The sequence below is a fragment of the Pseudoliparis swirei genome, chromosome 18 (assembly GCF_029220125.1).
Source record: "Pseudoliparis swirei isolate HS2019 ecotype Mariana Trench chromosome 18, NWPU_hadal_v1, whole genome shotgun sequence".
In the NCBI taxonomy this organism is placed as follows: domain Eukaryota; kingdom Metazoa; phylum Chordata; class Actinopteri; order Perciformes; family Liparidae; genus Pseudoliparis; species Pseudoliparis swirei.
The window spans coordinates 5154273-5174987 of NC_079405.1; the positions used below are offsets into that span (position 1 = coordinate 5154273).

A 20715-nucleotide genomic window follows, 5' to 3' on the forward strand; every position below is an offset into this window, starting at 1 on the left:
ATCGCTCAGTCTGGCTGGGCGGCCAACTCTAGGAAGAGTCCTGGTGGTTCCAAACTTCTTCCATTTCCAGATGATGGAGGCCACTGTGCTCATTGGGACTTTCAATGCTGCAGAAATCTTTTTGTACTCTTCGCCAGATCTGTGCCTCGATACAATTCTGTCTCGGAGGTCTATAGATAATTCCTTGAACTTCATGGCTTGGTTTATGCTCTGATATGCACTGTCAACTGTGATACCTTATATAGACAGATGTGTGCCTTTCTCAATCATGTCCAATCAACTGAATTTAGCACCGGTGGACTCCAATCAAACATCTCAAGGATGATCAGTGGAAACAGGATGCACCTGAGCTACATGTTGTGTGTCATGGCAAGGCTGTGAATACTTATGTACATGTTATGTTTTCGTTCTTTATTTTTAATAAATGTGCAAAAATTTGCAAAAAACAGTTTTCACTTTGTCATTATGGGTTATTGTGTGTAGAATGTTGAGGAAAATAATGAATTTAATCCATTTTGGAATAAGGCTGTAACATAACAAAATGTGGAAAAAGTGAAGCGCTGTGAATACTTTCCGGATGCACTGTATATGTTTGACAGTGAAAAACAGCCTGGGGTCAAATTGACCCCAAAGAACACCGCCATTAAACATTGAATGGGGTCAAATTGACCCTAAAGGTAACAGGAGGGTTAAATGTCAGAAAAGAGAATTTCCTTCCGAAACGCAATTATTTTTGTTATATTTTTCTCCATAAAAAACCCCCGAAGAGATTAAAAAGCACACTCTTGCCTTCCTTTTCACGTTATCAGCCGCTGCCATGCGGAGGATTTAAATTGGCGTGTTCTGCACACGCATGCAGATTATAAAGCGGTCCAGTTCTGTGTGTGAGTCCAGTGGGTTTGCACACCTGATGCAAACCGTACCAGAGTACACACCCATGAACTCTAACTAACTGGATTTTGGGGTCGAGTGTGTACTCGGATCCAGGCCTGGAAGCCTCCTAACACTCAGACCACAATTTAAAAATATAAAATCTCATATGAAGAATGTTTTGGGAGAAGTTTGAAACCATTAATGTTGAAACCAAACAGACAAAAGATGGTCAGAACACATTTATTTTATTGGTTAAGAGGTTTTACGACTTCTGTTATTGGAAACAACAATGGTAGGTGGGCTTTCTTTTCTGTGTATGACAAGAAATTCTGGTTCCTTCTGGTTCAGGCGCGAATTTTGTCCAAGTGCCCTTTTGAACCGCACTATAATTACACGAGAGATCTTTTTACAAGCTTTATGAGGTAGATTATGTTGCACATTTAAAATATGAAACATATTCAAACATTTGCAAATTCAATCTAACCTAAAAGGGTTTACATTTTACAAGGAGATGTAATGGGTCCTGGAATCCTGAACAAAAACAAACGATTCAAAATAGACAAATAACAACTGAGTTCAGATTTTTTGGGGATCTCTGCAACGGGGATCAATTATTATGTAACATTTGACATATTTGCCTGAACTGCCCTAAAAGTGATATCCCTGTGCTTTTCTCAATAAATGTTCATTAAAAAAATATAAAAAGTGGTTTTAAGATTTAAAAAAGTCAAATTTGAAGGAAAAAAAACCAACAACAAAATCTTAAAAACGTATAAAGTGTTTAAAATGGGGTTATTAACAGGATGAGGGCTATCAGAGGGAGGTCAGCACAGAATTCGGGTGACTGTGAGAAGCGCCGCCGTGCTGGAGAGGACGGGGCGGAGGACGGCAGACCCGCTGTGTGAGACGCAGTGCTCCCGGTTCTGGCCGATGCAGGCGGCGTACGCCATGACGTGGGGGATGTAGTTCTGCTCGTGGACGCCGTGCAGCAGGTGAGCTAGAGGACCTTTAGCAAACACAGCCACGTCCTCCCCTCCGTGAGTCTCCGTGGTCAGAGGCACAGCTGCCTGGGCTTGGTAGTTGTTGGCCTCTGTTGGAGAGGCAAAGAGGACAAAAGGTTATTGTTTTTACGGTTTTTACTGGCGGTAACTAGCCGAGTAATGCACATGGGCGCCAAAGCATGGAGGAAGAGGAAACCGGCGGTGAACAAGGATGTAAACGATAAGGGGGAGGAAATGTATTCGTGACATCACAACTTCAGAAAACATAGGCGAAAAAAACCTTTCGGTGAGAAACTGAACGTACATATAACTCTAGAAGAAAACTCCCCGGGACACATTTTAGTTGTAGTTATGTATCATTAATCTGGGATTACCTAGAACCTTGGGTTATGAGTCATATGTATACATACAGGACTGTCTCAGAAAATTAGAATATTGTGATAAAGTTCTTTATTTTCTGTAATGCAATTAAAAAAACAAAAATGTCATGCATTCTGGATTCATTACAAATCAACTGAAATATTGCAAGCCTTTTATTCTTTTAATATTGCTGATTATGGCTTACAGCTTAAGAAAACTCAAATATCCTTAAATATTAGAATATCATGAAAAAGTATACTAGTAGGGTATTAAACAAATCACTTGAATCGTCTAATTAACTCGAAACACCTGGAAACACATTTTCAAATGTTTGATTTTGTTTTGCTGTTATAAATCTTTTTTTTACTTGGTCTGAGGAAATATTCAAATTTTATGAGATAGGATTTTAGAGTTTTCTTAAACTGTAAGCCATAATCAGCAATATTAAAAGAATAAAAGGCTTGCAATATTTCAGTTGATTTGTAATGAATCCAGAATGCATGACATTTTTGTTTTTTTAATTGCATTACAGAAAATAAAGAACTTTATCACAATATTCTAATTTTCTGAGACAGTCCTGTATGTGTGTGTGTGTGTATATATATGCTTATATAAAGACATGTCTATATATATATATATATATGTGTGTGTCTGTAAGTATATGTGTTCACACACACATATATATATACTGTATTTATATATATATTCAATATACATGCATTGGTTTATGTGCAATGCACATGTGTATATAAATACACATATATATATATATATATATAGATAGATATATACTTTATTAATCCCCAAGGGGAAATTTGTCGTGACAGTAGCAGCACCAATAAACCAAACACAAGAATAAAAAACAAAACACAAAATATAAGAAACAGGGATGAAAGATATAGAAGTATACAAAGTAAAATAAAAGTAAAATATAAAACAAACCAAAATATATATGTACATATACAACACACATGCATGCACAACACACAACACCAATGACAAATCAAATCAAATACAAAAATATTAAATATAGACAGTGTGCAAAAAGCAAAGTGTGTGTATACGTGCAGATGAAATGAAATGTGTGTGTATGTGTGTAGTGCAAACAAATGAAATGTGTGAAGTGCAGATCAACATAGTGTAAGTATTCAGTTATTGTTGTAGTTATTGCACTATGATCTGGCAAGAGGTGATCTGTTATAGAGCCTCATAGCCGTCGGCAGGAATGTTCTCCTGTATCTGTCCTTGTGGCAGCGGAGCGTGAGGAGACGTCTGGAGAAAGTACTCCTCTGTCCCTGTAGGAGGTGGTGGAGAGGATGGTCCGGGTGGAGAGGGTGGTCCGGGTTGTCCAGTATGGACACCAGTTTCTTCAACGTCCTCCTCTCCACCACCTGTTCCAGGAGCTCCAGCTGGCAGCCGATGATGGAGCCAGCCTTCCTAACCAGTTTGTTAAGACGGCTGGTGTCACCGGCTCCGATGCTGCTCCCCCAGCAGACAATGGCAAAGTGCAGTACACTGGCGACAACCGACTGGTAGAATAACTCCAGCATCTTGCTGCACACGTTGAAGGATCGAAGCTTTCTCAGGAAAAAGAGTCGACTCATCCCCTTTTGTACAGCACTGATGTTGGCCTTCAGTTCAGTCAGCTGTCTCGGAGACACACCAGGTACTATGTACCTCCACCATGTCACGTCCACCCCCAGGACACTCAGAGGGGAGGAGTTGTTTCCTCCTGAAGTCCACCACCATCTCACCCTCTCTGGCCTCTTGGCCACGGTTCTCTCATCGTCGTTTCACAAAAGTCACTCACCACTGCCCTGTACTCCTCCTCCCGTCCATCCCTAATACACCCGACCACTGCAGAGTCATCAGAGTACTTCTGCAGATGGCATGACTCCGTGTTGTACTGGAAGTCACTGGTGTACACACTCAAAAAAACGATTCAAGCCCTTCTTAGAGGTGATACATTTAAATTTTGTTTGATACATTTAAATAAATCAATTACAAAACGAAGATATTTATTTTGAATGGGTGTAACACAAAATGTATGAATACTTTCATTTATTAGATTTATTTAGGTTACACTCACAAAAACGATTCAAGCCCTTCTTCGAGGTGACACATTTAAATATAGTTTGATACATTTAAATAAATCAATTACAAAAATAGATATTTATATTTAATGGGTGGAACACAAAATGTATGAATTCTTTCATTTATTAGATTTATTTAGGTTAGATGGTGTGCATATCAACTCAAAATAAATGTGTTTCATTGAGGACTACCCTTTGCGCATGCGCCAGCTGAAAATCAGTTGTTTACAAGGTGAAGACACTTTCAGGGCTTTACGGTGGTGTAGTGGCTAGCACTGTTGCCTCACAGCCAAAGGTCTGTGGGTTCAATTCCCAGTCGGGGTGTTCCTTCTGTGTGGAGTTTGCATATTTTCTTAGTTAGTTAGTTAGTTTATATTTTAAGTTGGACAAACACAAATTAATTTAATTTAATGAATATCGTTATTTTATTTTAGATGTATTTGATACAAATGAGTTGGACTAACTTAATTACATTGTATTGCACTGATGTGCTAAATTTGAGTTGGAGTTGCATATAATTATTGGATGGAAAACCTGCCAACAATTTAATTGAGTTCATCCAATGAGTCATTTCTTTGAGTGCAGGGTGAAGAGGAAGGGAGACAGAACAGTTCCCTGTGGGGCTCCAACATCACTGACCACCGTTCCAGACAGCACACGGCCCATTCTGACAAACTGTGGTCTGCCTGTGAGGTAGTCAGTGATCCAGGAGATGGTGGACGCGTCCACACCGACCACCCGCAGCTTCTCACTCAGCAGCAGTGGCTGGATGGTGTTAAATGCACTGGAGAAGTCGAAGAAAGTGACTCTATATATATATATGTGTGTGTGTGTGTGTAGATATATATATACGCATACTTATTTACACATATATACATAAATATATGTATATATTATATATATATGCATTTCCTTATATACACATATATATCTAAATATAAATATATATATATATATATATATATATATGCATATACTTATATACATATATATAGACAAGTAGTTTAGTTACTGTAATTCTGTCCTCATTGATTTTACTCACGGTAGTCGACGGTGGAGACGTTCTCTCTCCCGCCGTTAATAATTTTGTAACCCGGTCCGTTCCCATAAATGATGGAGGTGAAGGGCATCTGGTCCACGTCACTCATCATCGGGGCCAGACCTGTGGGAGCATTGATCCGTCACAACACAGCCGGACCTGAACATGAAATTGACAGGCACATGCGCGTCATTTACGTACCCAATATTGTGTTTCCTCTGACCGTGTAGCCCCCGAAGTTGAACACGTGAGAATGATCGGCGGTGACAAGTGTCAGAGTATCGTGGACGCTGGTCATGAGGTGGGCCTGACCGATGGCTCTGTCCATCTCCACAGTTTCATGAAGAGCCTGCTTGGCCTTGCCTTCGTGATGTCCGTGATCAATACGTCCTCCTGACAGAGGAGCAAATAAAGACAGTGAATTAGCATTAGTAATTGTTCATGTATAGATTGGATTTCGGGATTTTCAAGCATGTGTCTGCAGTATAATTCATTATTCCACCTCTATTCTCCTCTTTTTGATTTAACAACACAGGCGAGGGAGGTCCTACAGCTCCATATTACGTAACGACATTTAAGGGTTTGATTAAAATCCTTTTCTTTTATAACTAGTGGCCACATATTTCTGTTTGAATAGTATTGTTAAAATGTCCCATTACAAGCAGCTAAAGATGCTCCTCCTCTTCCACCGCGGCTATTCTTTCAACAAAGGAGTTCGTATGACGTGCAAACTACGTCTGAAGCTGTTTGATCCCTTGGAAAGTCTTTTTCTGGAGCTGGTTTCCAAGTATTTGTGTGAAGAATAAAAATAAAAAGACAACTTGAGAGGGAAGTTCAAACTTTGCCTAATGTCTTCCCTCCATAAGCCTGATGCAATGCTGCGTGAACTGGGCACGATTGGGTAAGAATGGTTGGTTTTGTAATGGCTTGGGTGTTTTGTAATGGATCCACTATTCTGCCATCAGAAAGGACTTATTTCGCCTTCCTTCGCCTTCCTTCGCCTTCCTTCGCCTTCTTTCGCCTATTTACGCCTTATTTCGCTTATTTTCGCCTTGTTACGCCTTGTTACGCCTTCTTTCGCCTTCCTTCGCCTTCCTTCGCCTTCTTTCGCCTTGTTACGCCTTCTTTCGCCTTCCTTCGCCTTCCTTCGCCTTCTTTCGCCTATTTACGCCTTCTTTCGCCTTCCTTCGCCTTCCTTCGCCTTCTTTCGCCTATTTACGCCTTCTTTCGCCTTCTTTCGCCTTCTTCCTTCGCCTTCCTTCGCCTTCTTTCGCCTATTTACGCCTTCTTTCGCCTTCTTTCGCCTTCCTCCGCCTTCCTTCGCCTTCCTTCGCCTTCTTTCGCCTTCTTTCGCCTTCACATTCACATATTTATCAGTACTTGTTTAAATGACAATGATAATGATGAGAACAGACCAATAGAGGCCTTCCGTGACAATGGCTGCTACATATGCCGCCTAGAATAAAACACAACAGATTATTTAAAACCACAAACTATAACATTTCTCAGTTTTCATAGCTTTACGAGCTGCCTCTGAGTCCTTGTCTGCTTTGATATGTTATGGCTTTCATTGGAGAATGTGTTTCCTTCAAAGGATAATGAAGTGAAGTGAAGTTGGCAGCAAAGTTAAAAGACTTGAGAAATAGCTGAGAATAACTAATCCTCTGGCTGAAGGATGGCGGGCCACGCAGCTCAGAGGCATATATACACAAGGCTGCCTTCTTCTTGACTTCTTGACATACACTATTTATGGGTACATCATGACCATTTAAATAGAAAAAAAATTATCCGGCTACAACATGCTCCTTGTAAAAGTAACTTCAAGGTTTGAAGGACGTTTTGTTGCGTAAATCTAGCTGTAAATTAGGGTGACCAGACGTCCTCTTTTCCCCGGACATGTCCTCTTTTTGAGACCTAAAAAATGCGTCCGGCAGGGATTCCAAAAACGTCCGGGATTTTGCTTCGGCGAATATTTGTGTTTCTCTGGGTCTTTCACAAACTAGTATTTACCCCTTACAAGTTTTGGAAATGGTATCTCCCTTACGTTCCACCTTCTTGCGCGAGCTCTGACTGTATAGAGAACAGTCATTGGTCGACCGATCTCAGGGTTGCCAGATACACGATAATTATCCTACAAATACGACCATTTTGAGCCTTTGGTACGATACTTCACCATTTCCAATCTGGCAACACTGAGCACCTTGCCGCCTCCACTAGTTGCATTGTTGTTTGTGCGGCATGCTATAAACTACTACCAGCGCCGCCGCTCCCATAACGCGCACTATGTCAGCAGATGTCATTGATCAAATTAGTGTATTTTTGTGGAATGAAATGGAAAAGAACACCTTTAAACACCTCTAAAGGCCTCTAAAGAGTCCCCATCCCACACCAACACACATGAGTGTGAGCTCCTTCTGTTCATCACAGTTTCAGAAAGAAAGAAAGCAAGTGTCTTTCCCAAAGAGTTTGAGTATTTCCTAAATAATCCTAACAAATATTGTTGGGTTGCAGCGGTATCAGAAGGCCTCTCTTGTCTTCAGGAATATTCACGATAGAAATCGTCAATGTCTCCAACAGAAACTAAGACTCTATTGAGTCAGGAGACGATCTTTGTGAAAACCGGCCCGACGACAAAAAGACGACCTTCCAAATTTCAAAGCGAGCTTACCTTCGACAAGCAGGTAAAATCCATTCGGGTTCTTCTTCAGGATCTTGATGGCAACCTCCACCATCTCCGTCAGCGAGGGATCCGTCTCCGGGTTCCTCTCCAAGTTGTACATCAAATCCGCAGGTTCAAAGAGACCTGGGATAACGGGAGAAAATAGGATGTTAAACGCAGAGAAATCCGCCTTGCGGCAAATGCATCCACGTCCGGCTCTTCATTTACACTTCAATGAGAGCTTCATAATTACCGGGACTGGAAACTCACCCAATAAGTAATCTACGCTGGTGGGGTTCAGAGATAAGAGCTGCTTCTTGTTCCATACATAATGACCTCTCTGCACAAAGACACACAAGTACAGCCCGCTGCAGTCACTCTGCTCCCTCTTTTATCTTTTCAATTACATTTTCATATTCAGAAGTTCAAAGAGAGGAATGGGGAAGAAATTTACTTTGTTCTTTGTTTTGTCAATCCATTCCTGCACCAGGTTTCTTCCGTCTTTTCGTGTGCCACTGTGCTTCGCGACGCCGGGGTACTCTACGTCCGACATGTTTTTGGGGAACATGTACTTCCTTCCCCCGCCCATGACCACCTGGAAAAACGGCAGCAACAGAATAAGAAAGTTGCAATCTTTTTAATTTGATTTCATCAGCTGTTGGTCGCTAATTTAGCGACTTGAGAACAAGGTTTCCAGCTAGAAGTTGAATGTTTCAAGCGAAAGTGGGGGGGGCTTAAATATGACCTTCATGACATCTTGCGAAAGACTGATGATAAATCTAAAAGCTAGTCCAAGTATTTTAAGTATAAAAAGTAAAAATGCTTCTTTACTTGAAAGGCGTTCATCACTTTTAGTTGACTGTTATGACTTTTATGACTTTTATTCCTTTTTTATTATGTACTGGCTCTGTGGCACTCTGAGATTATTAGATGAAGAATGCCTTACAAATGGAATCCATTATTATTATTATTATATGTGGTTTGATTAGTGCTTCATTGTTCACATTTTCAAACATTACGTTTCACTATACTTTTTTTTTTTTAAGATAAGGCTTCAGAATTAACATAATTAATCTAAGTTTTTCTTTTAATCAGTTTTTTAATGTTATGTTTGACTCCAGAAAGGGGTTTCACTGTTCGATGTATCCGATGTTGGAATTCTCTCAGGCGAAAAAAAAAACAGGGTTCTGAGGGTTTCCTCGTGATACGTGAATATAAACTGTGTACTAGAAACTTAACATGAATACTTTTGACTCACATCAATGTTGGGAATGTTTTCAAAGAGTTGTCTGGCGATATCCTTGCAGCCGTCCCTCAGGGCGTCGGCGGGCATCTCGTTGTCGGAGTACCAGTCTCTGTCCACGCTGTGGGCGTAAGACGCACTGGGAGTCGCGTGGTTGACTCGGGTCGTCGTCACGATGCCCACAGACTTGCCTGAATTGGACACACACACACACACAAACACAAACACACAGTTGTCTGAATAGGGGCTCCTTTTTATTTAGAAAAGAGCATGTTCAGAAATAGATAAATTCCCTTGCTGTGCGTCCGGGCTGAGCTGCAGGGGAGGAAGAGCAACACAAAAAGGGAATTTTGTTCTAAAATTACTGTATCTTTGCAAATTTCTAATTTGATGTGCTGAAGGTTCATGTCGGCTCTGGTAGAAACTGGAATGCTTTGTTGCATGGAACAAGGAGCGTCGATGTAGTCCCCTCTCTCTCTTAGAGAAAGGGATCGCTCCACATCTCAGTATCGCAAAAAATAACTATGTTCTTGGACTTATGTGGCATGTGAATATTGTATTACGATAGTTAAAACTAATCATAATACATTACTATTATTATTATTATTGTGAAAGCAATTGTAAATTGGAATGATTTATTATTTATTGATTATTATTATATTATTATTTTGAAAGCAATTGTAAATTGGAATTATTTATTATTTATTGATTATTATTATATTATTAGAATTATTATTTATTATTATTGTGAAAGCAATTGTAAATTGCAATGGATAACATCTCAGAGTTCAATTCAAGAGCTCTAGATTGAAAAAAGAAAGAAATTATATCATTAAATACTAACAAAAAAAGATGTATTTCACATTGAAATTTTATTTCATTACAATTTGGTTTTGCTCATACAGAGTCTGAATAACATTTTTTTGAACAGTAACATCCACAAATGATCAATGAACCTGTAATTATCAGCATACAAACATCTGGATGTAAAAATTAGAAAGTTAAAGGAAAGAACCAGCAGAGGAAAGTCTTGTAAATTGATCTGATGTAAATCTCCGTGACCCCTTCACCCACTTCCGACTTCTATCTGTGTGATTAATAAAGGAATATCTAATCTAATCTAATTTATTCCCACCTACTCCCTCTGAAATTCCTTGGGACTAAATCCTTTCCTTCTGGGTCTTCTGCTGCGTTATACGACAAGCCGATTGCATCATTTATTTATAATTTATCCTTGGAGAATACAAAACAGATATCCTTCTTTGCAAAAACTCTTTCAGCATATTGATCAAAAGTAAAATTTGTCTCTATGCTGTGTTCTGACTTTCTGGAGTCAGAACTGAACTTCATTATTAAATATTGAAGCCACTTGTAGACCCGCGTGCAAACGTTTTCATCCAGGATGCGAACACATCAGGAAAGTAAATAAATAAAAAAACAGATGAAATTTCATCGCCAGATAGAGATTTCTCCCAAAAGAAATTGTCATTTTAAATGAAAATACATCTATAAATAACTTCAGTTAAGTTTATATCAACTTTGATGATAGTTTTGGCTCAACGGTTAAAAAAAATGGAATAAGCAGAGCTCTTGTCATGTCGATCACGTCGCAACCACAGTTACTTTTTTTCCCTCGAACACGAAACTTATGATGATTGATAACAAACACCTGAAAAAATTACGATTCAGCATCCCAGTCCCTGTAGACAAAGACGCATCTGCAGCTACATCTCCCTCTACCTGCTTCCTTGGCCCATCTGAGGATGGAGGTGACCTGGTTGCCCTCCGTGGTGTTGCATTGGGACCGGACGGCGGCCGCGCTCACGCCCACCGTGCCCTCATTGGCCTTGACCCCGCACAGGTAAGCCGTGGCGGTGCCGGCGCTGTCCGGCACCTGTGCGTCAGTGTTGTACGTCTGCAGAGTAAAATCCCCCAAAAAATCAACAATGTGTTATTCTGTGTTTACATGAGAACGTTCACATCATACTTAGTATATAAAGAGAGAGCCAGGATGAGCCTTTTGTTTACTCGCCTTTCGGGCCGTTTTCAAGGCTCATGCACACAATCGGGCGTCTCCAAATTTACAAAACACATTTATTTATTGATTATTAAAAGTAAATTTTGCAGCTGTGTGTAGAATGTGATAAGTTCTCTCTCGCTATCAGGAGTGTTTTATAAAGCAGGTACCCTCATTAATTAGGCTTATTCAAATCTTTCTACACATTCATATATTGACATTATTATTATTATTATTAAACCTTTATTTAACCAGGTGAAAAGTCTCTTTTTCGAGGGTGACCTGGACAAGACTGGCAGCAACATAAGAAACAAGTTAAAAGAAAAGTAAAAGTTAAGAGACGGTGACATGATAGAGTTAATTTAAGAAACATTTTGGGAGCCTGAGATCATTGCTACTGTGTGCAACTTTCTCCAAACTGTTTTCCTTGAGGAAAATCCAAATAAATTATGTTTGCCAACCATATTATTCCTGGAAGTTCTCAGTTCATGGAAGAGGCCCGATTGGTTTTCTTCTTCACTTGTATGTGTAACCTGGTGAGAACAACTGGATGCTGCCTTTTTTTAAATTAAAATAAAATTAGTAAAAAGTATAAAGAATTCTTATTTTGACTATCAACCTAAAAGAAAGACACACAACTAACTGCTGAAGAGCAGCGGCGTCCTTTTCAGACACAAATATTGAAGGAATAAATTCCTGTTGTTTTCTTGGCGTCACAACAGCAGCCAAAATAATCCAGTGTTTAAAAAAATAAGCCAAGCAGGAAATCTATATATTTTTTTAAATACGTGACCTTCCTTAAAAAGGATCCAAACATCCTCTAACGACCTTGAAAGCCTCCCGTGCGTGCTGACGCTTTACAAACCGCTGGCAGTTAAGATGCTTTCCAATGGATAATCAACCAAATAGATTTAGTTTGCCATCTTTATTATTCCTGGAAGTTCTCAGTTCATGGAAGAGGTCTGATTCTCCTGCTCTTGTTTTTATAACCGGGTGGGAATAACTAGATTCTGCCTTTTTTGATCAACTAATTAACATTTTAAGTAGTGCGCTTGAGCTGGCATTAGTTGCATGTGTGTGTTTTAAATAGATTTTGGACAACGATGGAGGTTTATTAAATATTTCAGTCTCCGGCTGCTTTTAGTCGACTCACTTAATTGTTGTTTTTGGTCTTTTCATGAGAATAAAGAAGGAAAATAAAGACTATTCTGCTTCATTTAAGGCCAGTATTTTTCAGTTATAAATAATCAAACTGCTCTCATATTTCTGGTCATCTTTTTTAACTAAATCTGTAACATAATAAACAGAGCAGCGTGTCACGTGACACAGCGACCGACCTTGTGCGAGGTCACAGGCCTCGCCCGGAAGCCACTAATGGCCACAGCGAGATCAATACACCGGGTCATATTGTACATATATATTATATAATCATAAGCCTGACCTTGGCCAATGACACGAAGGGGAACTTGTCCATCTCCAGCTGCGTCTCTTCTCCGCTCTGTCCGTTCAGCTGACCCTTCAGTATCCGAGCAGCCGTAACCGTGGGAACGCCCATCCCTAAACACCAAAAAAGCAGGTGTTTAAACCTCAGAACATCAACATCACCACTTTTCATCCACCAATGTGCTCGGTGAGCAACACATTGTTGCTCGTGGCCGTCTGTGATTTGTTTCCGAGAACGAGTCGTTTCTTAGAAACAAATTACGTCAAAAACAAGAAGAGAGATAAACACAGCGGATACTCTAAGGCCACGGAAAGAAGAGGAACATCTGCGGTTTAATCGGTAACATGTAACAGGATGTTTCCTTGGAACTGAAGATGAAAACAGGAAAAGACACACTTGTTCTTGTATTGTGTAAAACTAATTGTGGTACCATTTGCTTTCAGGCCTACTTTCAAATAAAGTTGAAGTCTGCCCTGAAAAAAAAAAAAGATTTCTTGGCAAAATGGCCGACAATGACGAATATTTTCCAGACGGAGGATATTAAGTTTTTGTGTGACCCACGAGCGGCCCGGCCCAGACTGAAGCCCGGGGATCTGGTGGCAGCACAGTTATGCATTTTCAGCATAACAGAGCAATCCTTGACATCCAAATAAATAAACACGACAAAATAAACAGCACTAATCCAAAAGTAGGTAGTGTCAGTCTCCGTAGTCCCGCCCACAACGAGTACCAACGCCAATCTCCACATACACAAACACCCACCTCAACAAACACACACACACACAACCCTCCATATACACACAACCATCCATACACACACACACAACCACCCATATCCACATATACACACAACCATCCATATATACACACACACACACAACCACCCATATACACATATAAAACTACACACAACCCTCCATATCCACATATACACACAACCATCTAAATATACACACACACACACAACCACCCATATACACATTTACAACTACACACAACCTTCCATATCCACATATACACACAACCATCCATATATACACACACACAACCACCCATATACACATTTACAACTACACACAACCTTCCATATCCACATATACACACAACCCTCCATATATACACACACACAACCACCCATATACACATTTACAACTACACACAACCTTCCATATCCACAACTACACACAACCATCCATATACACACACACACCAGTGGCGGTTCGTCCATAGGGGGCGCTAGGGCGCCGCCCCTCTTAAAATTTGTAGATGAAAAAAAAAAGAAGAAGAAGAAAAAACATCCTGTCAAAAAACATTATATGCCAAATCATTTAAATAGTAAATATACCGTGTTGACGTGCTAAATGTGTGTGGGAGACCGTCAGCCTGTCAACAAACACTTAAGTTAATGTGAAAAAAATATAATATATCGCCACTCATTATCACGGAGAGAAGCCCCTCCCCTTTTCCGAGGCGATCTAACGTGTGTGTACGGCACCGAGAAAACGTTTCAGTCGTTTCGGCAAGGACCGGCTTCTCATTGGCGGATGAAACGTGATTCCTTGGGTCGCAAAAATGTGCGCTCGTTGGCCAATGACATCGTTTTATTATTTCACGTGACTGGACTATTCGGCAGATCAGAGACGTATCGTTCCCTCAGCCCAGAGAGCTCCACGGAGCTACGGGAGCAGGTAGCTAACGGAGCTGTCAGCTGGTGCTCAGTGAGTTATGCACTGTTTAGTTTCCCCTGTCTGTTGTTCCAAAGGGACTGAAACTCTCTGGACTACAACGGGGTGAGGGATCTAAAGAGCTGCAGACAAGTGGAAAGCACGAATCTTGCCGCAGTTATCTAGCTAAGAGCATGGAGCTAACTCGCTAACAGCCTGAAGCTAACCCTGTTCACAGTCAGCAGAAGGAGACCGAACTGGCATCGAAACACAACGAAGTTCTGAAAAACAGACACATTCCCTCAAGAATAATGGAAACAGGCTGGTTACAGACATGATCGACTTTAACCAGAGAGTAAAGTGACCACTTTAAAGAGAGGAGGCTACTTGTCTTTACAGTAGTGGCTCTACTCTGTCACCCAATGTAACATGTGATCTTTCTGACTCTATTCTGCTCTGAACCTCTTTCATGTGAGGGTGAAACTCTTTTATTTTGCAAACCTCTGAAACCCAGCCCAATGTTCCTTAAAGCTGCTCTGAACCTCCCATGCCCAAAGTTACAGTGTGTTGATAGTTGTTATTGGATAGTGTTGAGCACGCTGTGTTCTTGAAATAAAGCTTTGTTTTTTACAATATTCTACTCAAAACCTCTTTTCTTCTCATTGTTGAGTGATATTTAAACTGCGCCCCCCCCCCCCAAAAATTCACCAGCCGCCACTGACACACACACAACCACCCATATACACATATACAACTACACACAACCCTCCATATCCACATATACACACAACCATCCATATATACACACACACACACACAACCACCCATATACACACACACAACCACCCATATACACATATAAAACTACACACAACCCTCCATATCCACATATACACACAACCATCCATATATACACACACACAAACATCCATATACACATTTACAACTACACACAACCTTCCATATCCACATATACACACAACCATCCATATATACACACACACACATATACACATATAAAACTACACACAACCCTCCATATCCACATATACACACAACCATCCATATATACACACACACACAACCATCCATATACACATATACAACTACACACAACCCTCCATATCCACAACTACACACAACCATCCATATACACACACACACACACAACCACCCATATACACATATACAACTACACACAACCCTCCATATCCACAACTACACACAACCATCCATATACACACACACACAACCACCCATATACACATATACAACTACACACAACCTTCCATATCCACAACTACACACAACCATCCATATATACACACACACAACCACCCATATACACATATACAACTACACACAACCTTCCATATCCACAACTACACACAACCATCCATATATACACACACACAACCACCCATATACACATATACAACTACACACAACCTTCCATATCCACAACTACACACAACCATCCATATATACACACACACAACCACCCATATACACATATACAACTACACACAACCTTCCATATCCACAACTACACACAACCATCCATATATACACACACACAACCACCCATATACACATATACAACTACACACAACCTTCCATATCCACAACTACACACAACCATCCATATACACACACACACAACCACCCATATACACATATACAACTACACACAACCCTCCATACCCACATATACACACAATCATCCATATATACACACACACACACAACCACCCATATACACATATACACATATACATCTACACACAACCCTCCATACCCACATATACACAGAACCATCCATATATATATATACACACACACACACACACAACCACCCATATCCACATATACAACTACACACAACCCTCCATACCCACATATACACACAACCCTCCATATCCACTTATACACTCTATAATTAATCTTAAAATGGGAAAATTGGGTCTTTTGAACTTTTTAAGTGGAGTTACACATCATTTGGAGAAACTTTACAATGCCAGTAATTAAATATAAAAGAAAAGATGTTGTGTCTCACCGTCTCCGAGGAAGAGGATGAGATTCTTGGCCGTGTTCCTGTTGAGCTTCTCCAGGTTCAGAGCGTTGTTCAGGGTCCGCTGGGCCCACGTATTCCAAAACTTGGGTTCCTTCTCTTGTTCTGCGTGTGGAAAGAACACCAGTCGGGTTTGGCTCCGGTTATAATCCCCCCCCTCAAGCCCAAAGTGAGGTCTTCGGGAGAAACTAACAACGTAGATCATCAAACGGCACGACTCTTTCCATAACTGTCCTCACGGGGGAAAAAACGACAGCCTCCTGAATGAACTTAGTCCCTCCATTGTTGTTGATGTTGTCGTTGTTATTTCACTGTAATCATCACTGTGACGTTTACCTGCTCCTCCGAGCCTGCTTGGAAAGACGTGTAGTCCAGCCTCCCGGCCATTGGTTGACTTTCTAAGAAGGCGTGACACTCGGGTCGACTCTTCCAGCCACGCCCCCCGAGGAACATTTTTATTAATATGTCCTCTGGTAAACTAATAACGGCATTTTTGGCTCGGGTGGGGGCGATTTAGCCTGAAATAAGCCCCAAAATGTTCCTTTATAGCATATTGTCTTCATCACATGTCATGTTTTATGGGACCAACAGTCCAAACAATAAATATATATTACGTTTACGATAATGCATGACAAAGAAAATGATCAGATATGGAGGATCTGGTTAAACCAGCAGATGTTTTGGGCATTTTTTCTCCAAAATGACCAAAACAATCTACTTATTTTCCTGTCGATCGACTAATGGACTCGTTGAATAATCGTTGCGGCTCTAATTCTCACCAAATCAAGTCAAATCATCTAAAAGAGACACAAAATTCCACAAATTCTCACACATTTCAATTTTTAAAATGCACAACTGTCTCCTGAAGAGCAGCGGGGTGATGCTTTAAATCGATTTAAACAATAAATTCATGTTATTTTCTTGGCGTTGACGTTTCATCCCTGGGTTCAAATGTCTTTTTTTTCATGGGGTAACTTGTTACAAAACGATATGAATGCTATTCACGTGTGTGTGTCTTCTGGGATACGTGTGTGTTAATCTGTTGCCTATAAGAAAAGTATTTGTTCCTCGACAGGTCACTAGGGTCAGACATAAAGGCAAGAAAAAAGAAAAAAGGAAGTTCAAGTATCACAGTAGATTTCCTGAACATCTCCTGACAGCTGACGGTTGTCTCGTCTTCGTTAACTCACCAGGAAATTGCGGCTTCCCGAAACTCCCCGAGATCAGACCGGAGCAAACGATGAGCAGAGCCGTCGCCTTCATGTTGTCGTCGCTGTGCGGCCGACGGCGTTTACTCCAGACGGCCTCAACGTGCCACTTTGAGAACCCGAGGACGGCGCTCTGCAGCTGGAGAGAGAAGAAGAAGAAGAACACACACACACACCGGTGATTACTTCTGGGTCATCTTGAGGCAATGACGTACCAGTTTTAATGCGTATTTACTCAAATGATGAGCACATGTAGAGGGAGAAACACTTCCTGGTTCCACTCGGCTAGTTGTGGGAACTTGACGGACATGAAGGTCGTGGGGTCACTCACCCCCCTCTCTCTCACAGGCTTTCTATGTAGACAGCAAATTAAGGCGGGAGGAGGCCAGTGTTGGTGAAGGGATGTGTGTGTGTGTGTGTGTGTGTGTGTGTTGTAAACGTCTCAGGTCCATCAGGCTTTGCAGCAGCAGCAGCACAAGGAGGGCTCGGAGAAGTTAAACCGGGGGGCCTCGCTGCGAATGTAAGTTGTCAAAACGGGGGGTGCCAGCCAACCTTTTCATTTGTAATTATCCACACCCTCGTCCTTTCTTCCTGGCGCTCATACAGTCAAGGTCACTTTAATGGGATTGAGCTCCATCGCACTGAGAGCTTTAAGGGGCCATAACAAAGCCGATTAACAAGCGGGGTGATTGACTGTGGAGCACGGAGAGAGAGAGAGAGAGAAAAACTCAAGGGACTTTCATCGCAAACACATCTTTCACATGTTCGATTCCGACAGAAGGCTTACGCTTACTGTGTTTTTAAGATGGGTGCGAACATCTAAATCGCACCATCGTTTTTACTAACCGTGTGTCCCACCAAGCATCGACTACACTATAGAATAACATGACAAACTAGAATGGGCACTCGGTAGAGCGCATACCTTCGCATATCAAAAGATTGGGCATTGAATTATGAACATTTTGGCATTAGTTGCATGCCAATTGGATAGAAATTGATAAAAAGAAGATTATGACCTTTTCATGACCTTGACCTTTGACCCGATCGATCCCAAAATCTAATCAAATGGTCCCCGGATAATAACCAATCATCCCACCAAATTTCATGCGATCCGGTTTAATACTTTTTTAGTTATGTGAGTAACACGCATAGGCTACAAATAAATGAATAAATAAATAAATACACGGCGATCAAAACATAACCGTCCGCATTTTTAATGCGAAGGTAATCAATAGAAATTCCCAACGGTCCCCCGGTCGGGCCAGTGGTCAGGACCACATGAAACCTCACTTCAGCCATGGTGTCACCGGCACTCGGCTGCTCCAGAGTGTCAAAATCAGGTGAAATCCCCCCCCCCCCCTTAAATAAGTTAATTGGTTGAGCTCCGTTGAAGCCCCGAGGAAACTTGGATGTGTCACTAGCAGCAGGGATGAGGCTGCAGGTTACGCTCAGGTGTGGAGGGCTGATCCACGAGAGGCTGGCCTCCCAAAAGGTCACATTCAGCGGGCGGCTCCTGCTCCTCCGGTGGTGTCATCTTCTTTGTCTTGTTGTTGCAAGTTTCTTTTATTTTTAAATTAGGCAACTTGGTTTGCTTCTCACACTGCCAGAGGGCCTCGTCCAACCTCTTGTATGCACAGGATCACTAACTGGGGGAGGAGGGGGGGCATCATACCTATCAAACTCTGTTTGACTGTAACTATTTAGACAACAACAAAAATATTTTTATTTTTGTATCAATTGCTCAGAAACTACTCAGAGTGCACAGTGCCTCTCAAAACGTAACTTATGTATCTGTAAAAGTCAATGTTACATTCTGCCATTAAAAAAAGAACAACATTAGATAAATAGGGACACACAGGGCCAACAGGAAACAGTGGCATGTGCAGGGAAACCCATTTGCTCCATTAAACTTCTATAATCTCCCAATGTCTAAAAGCACGTTCGTATATCCACCGTGAAGTCCTTTCGACTACGACTTAAATGAATAAATGAAAACATGAATTGAAACTCGGCTCCGAAAGCCCATCAAGGACCTCATCCCGGAGGAGAAAAACACTGGGTCTATATAAACCGAGCCGGTCTCGGTGAAACAGAACCACCCCAGAAAAAAACACCTATCTTCTAAAACCTAGACCGGATTACTTGAAACCGGAACAAATATGAACTGGCTTCTTTATTCAGAATAGATGCTGCAATAAAAGATGCAAAAAACCCTGTAAAAGATCATTCTGCTGCCGCTCCTGCAGCGCGTTTCTCCCCAAGCAACATGTTATATGTGTAAAACCGCCGCAAAAAAATTATATATATATATATATATAATTTATATATATATAATTTTTATATATATATATAATAAAGTTGTATTGTTTTACTTACAGCAAGTGGCGGTTTTTTTCCTCCCCGGAACAGAAACCTTTACATCCAAAATGCGCGTGCGGTTCATTCGGCGTTTCCACTTGAAATGTGCGTCGTCGCTGCTCTCCGTCCTTCTTATAAGGCCACAGTTGTTCGACTCCGGCTCTGGGGGTCTGAGAATAGCGGTCTGTATCTCACGAGTGAGGGAAAGAAAGAGAAAAAAACCTGAGAAATAACGATGCTATGCTGCTGGAGGAGCAGCAGGAGAAATGGACCGAGTGCTCCCCCTGGCGGACGACCGACGCGTTGCCTCCAGGACAGAGAACCGTCATTATACTCCATCATAAGTAAAATACGTTTATGTATGAAAGTATATGTGTGTGCATTTATATGGATATATATATACACACACACACACACACACACACATATATATATATATATATGTGTATATATATATATATGCACACACACACATGCATATTTATACATATATGTGTATTTATATACATATATGCATTACACATATACCAATGCATGTATATGTATATTGAACATATATATATATATACATATATGCATATACACATACATATACTTACATACACACATACAGTATATATATATATATATATATATATTTTATATACATACATATATATGTTTGTGTATATACATATGCATATAC

At 40.8% G+C, this 20715-nt stretch overlaps 1 protein-coding gene across 1 annotated transcript; it reads right to left on the reverse strand.

Moving 5' to 3' along the window:
- Positions 1-1101: 1101 nt before the first annotated feature.
- alpl (alkaline phosphatase, biomineralization associated) lies at positions 1102-20219 on the reverse strand. The gene is made up of 12 exons (XM_056438121.1): positions 20049-20219; positions 17655-17811; positions 16450-16569; positions 12727-12842; positions 11009-11183; positions 9284-9459; positions 8480-8620; positions 8296-8365; positions 8035-8169; positions 5568-5759; positions 5370-5489; positions 1102-1963 (listed from the first exon to the last, which is right to left on the reverse strand). Exons 2-12 carry the CDS (start codon positions 17725-17727, stop codon positions 1698-1700), a joined length of 1584 nt encoding a protein of 527 aa, XP_056294096.1. The 5' UTR covers positions 17728-17811; positions 20049-20219; the 3' UTR covers positions 1102-1697.
- Positions 20220-20715: the final 496 nt, after the last annotated feature.

Bases quoted from the DNA above. Each gene is read 5' to 3' on its own strand.
- alpl (XM_056438121.1), bottom strand. From the start codon at position 17,727: ATGAAGGCGACGGCTCTGCTCATCGTTTGCTCCGGTCTGATCTCGGGG. The intron at 8,621-9,283 runs GTGAGTCAAAAG...CCGTTTTTCCAG, and splicing joins AAAACATTCCCAACATTGAT to GTGGTCATGGGCGGGGGAAG. The intron at 5,490-5,567 runs GTACGTAAATGA...ATGCTCCCACAG, and splicing joins CAGAGGAAACACAATATTGG to GTCTGGCCCCGATGATGAGT.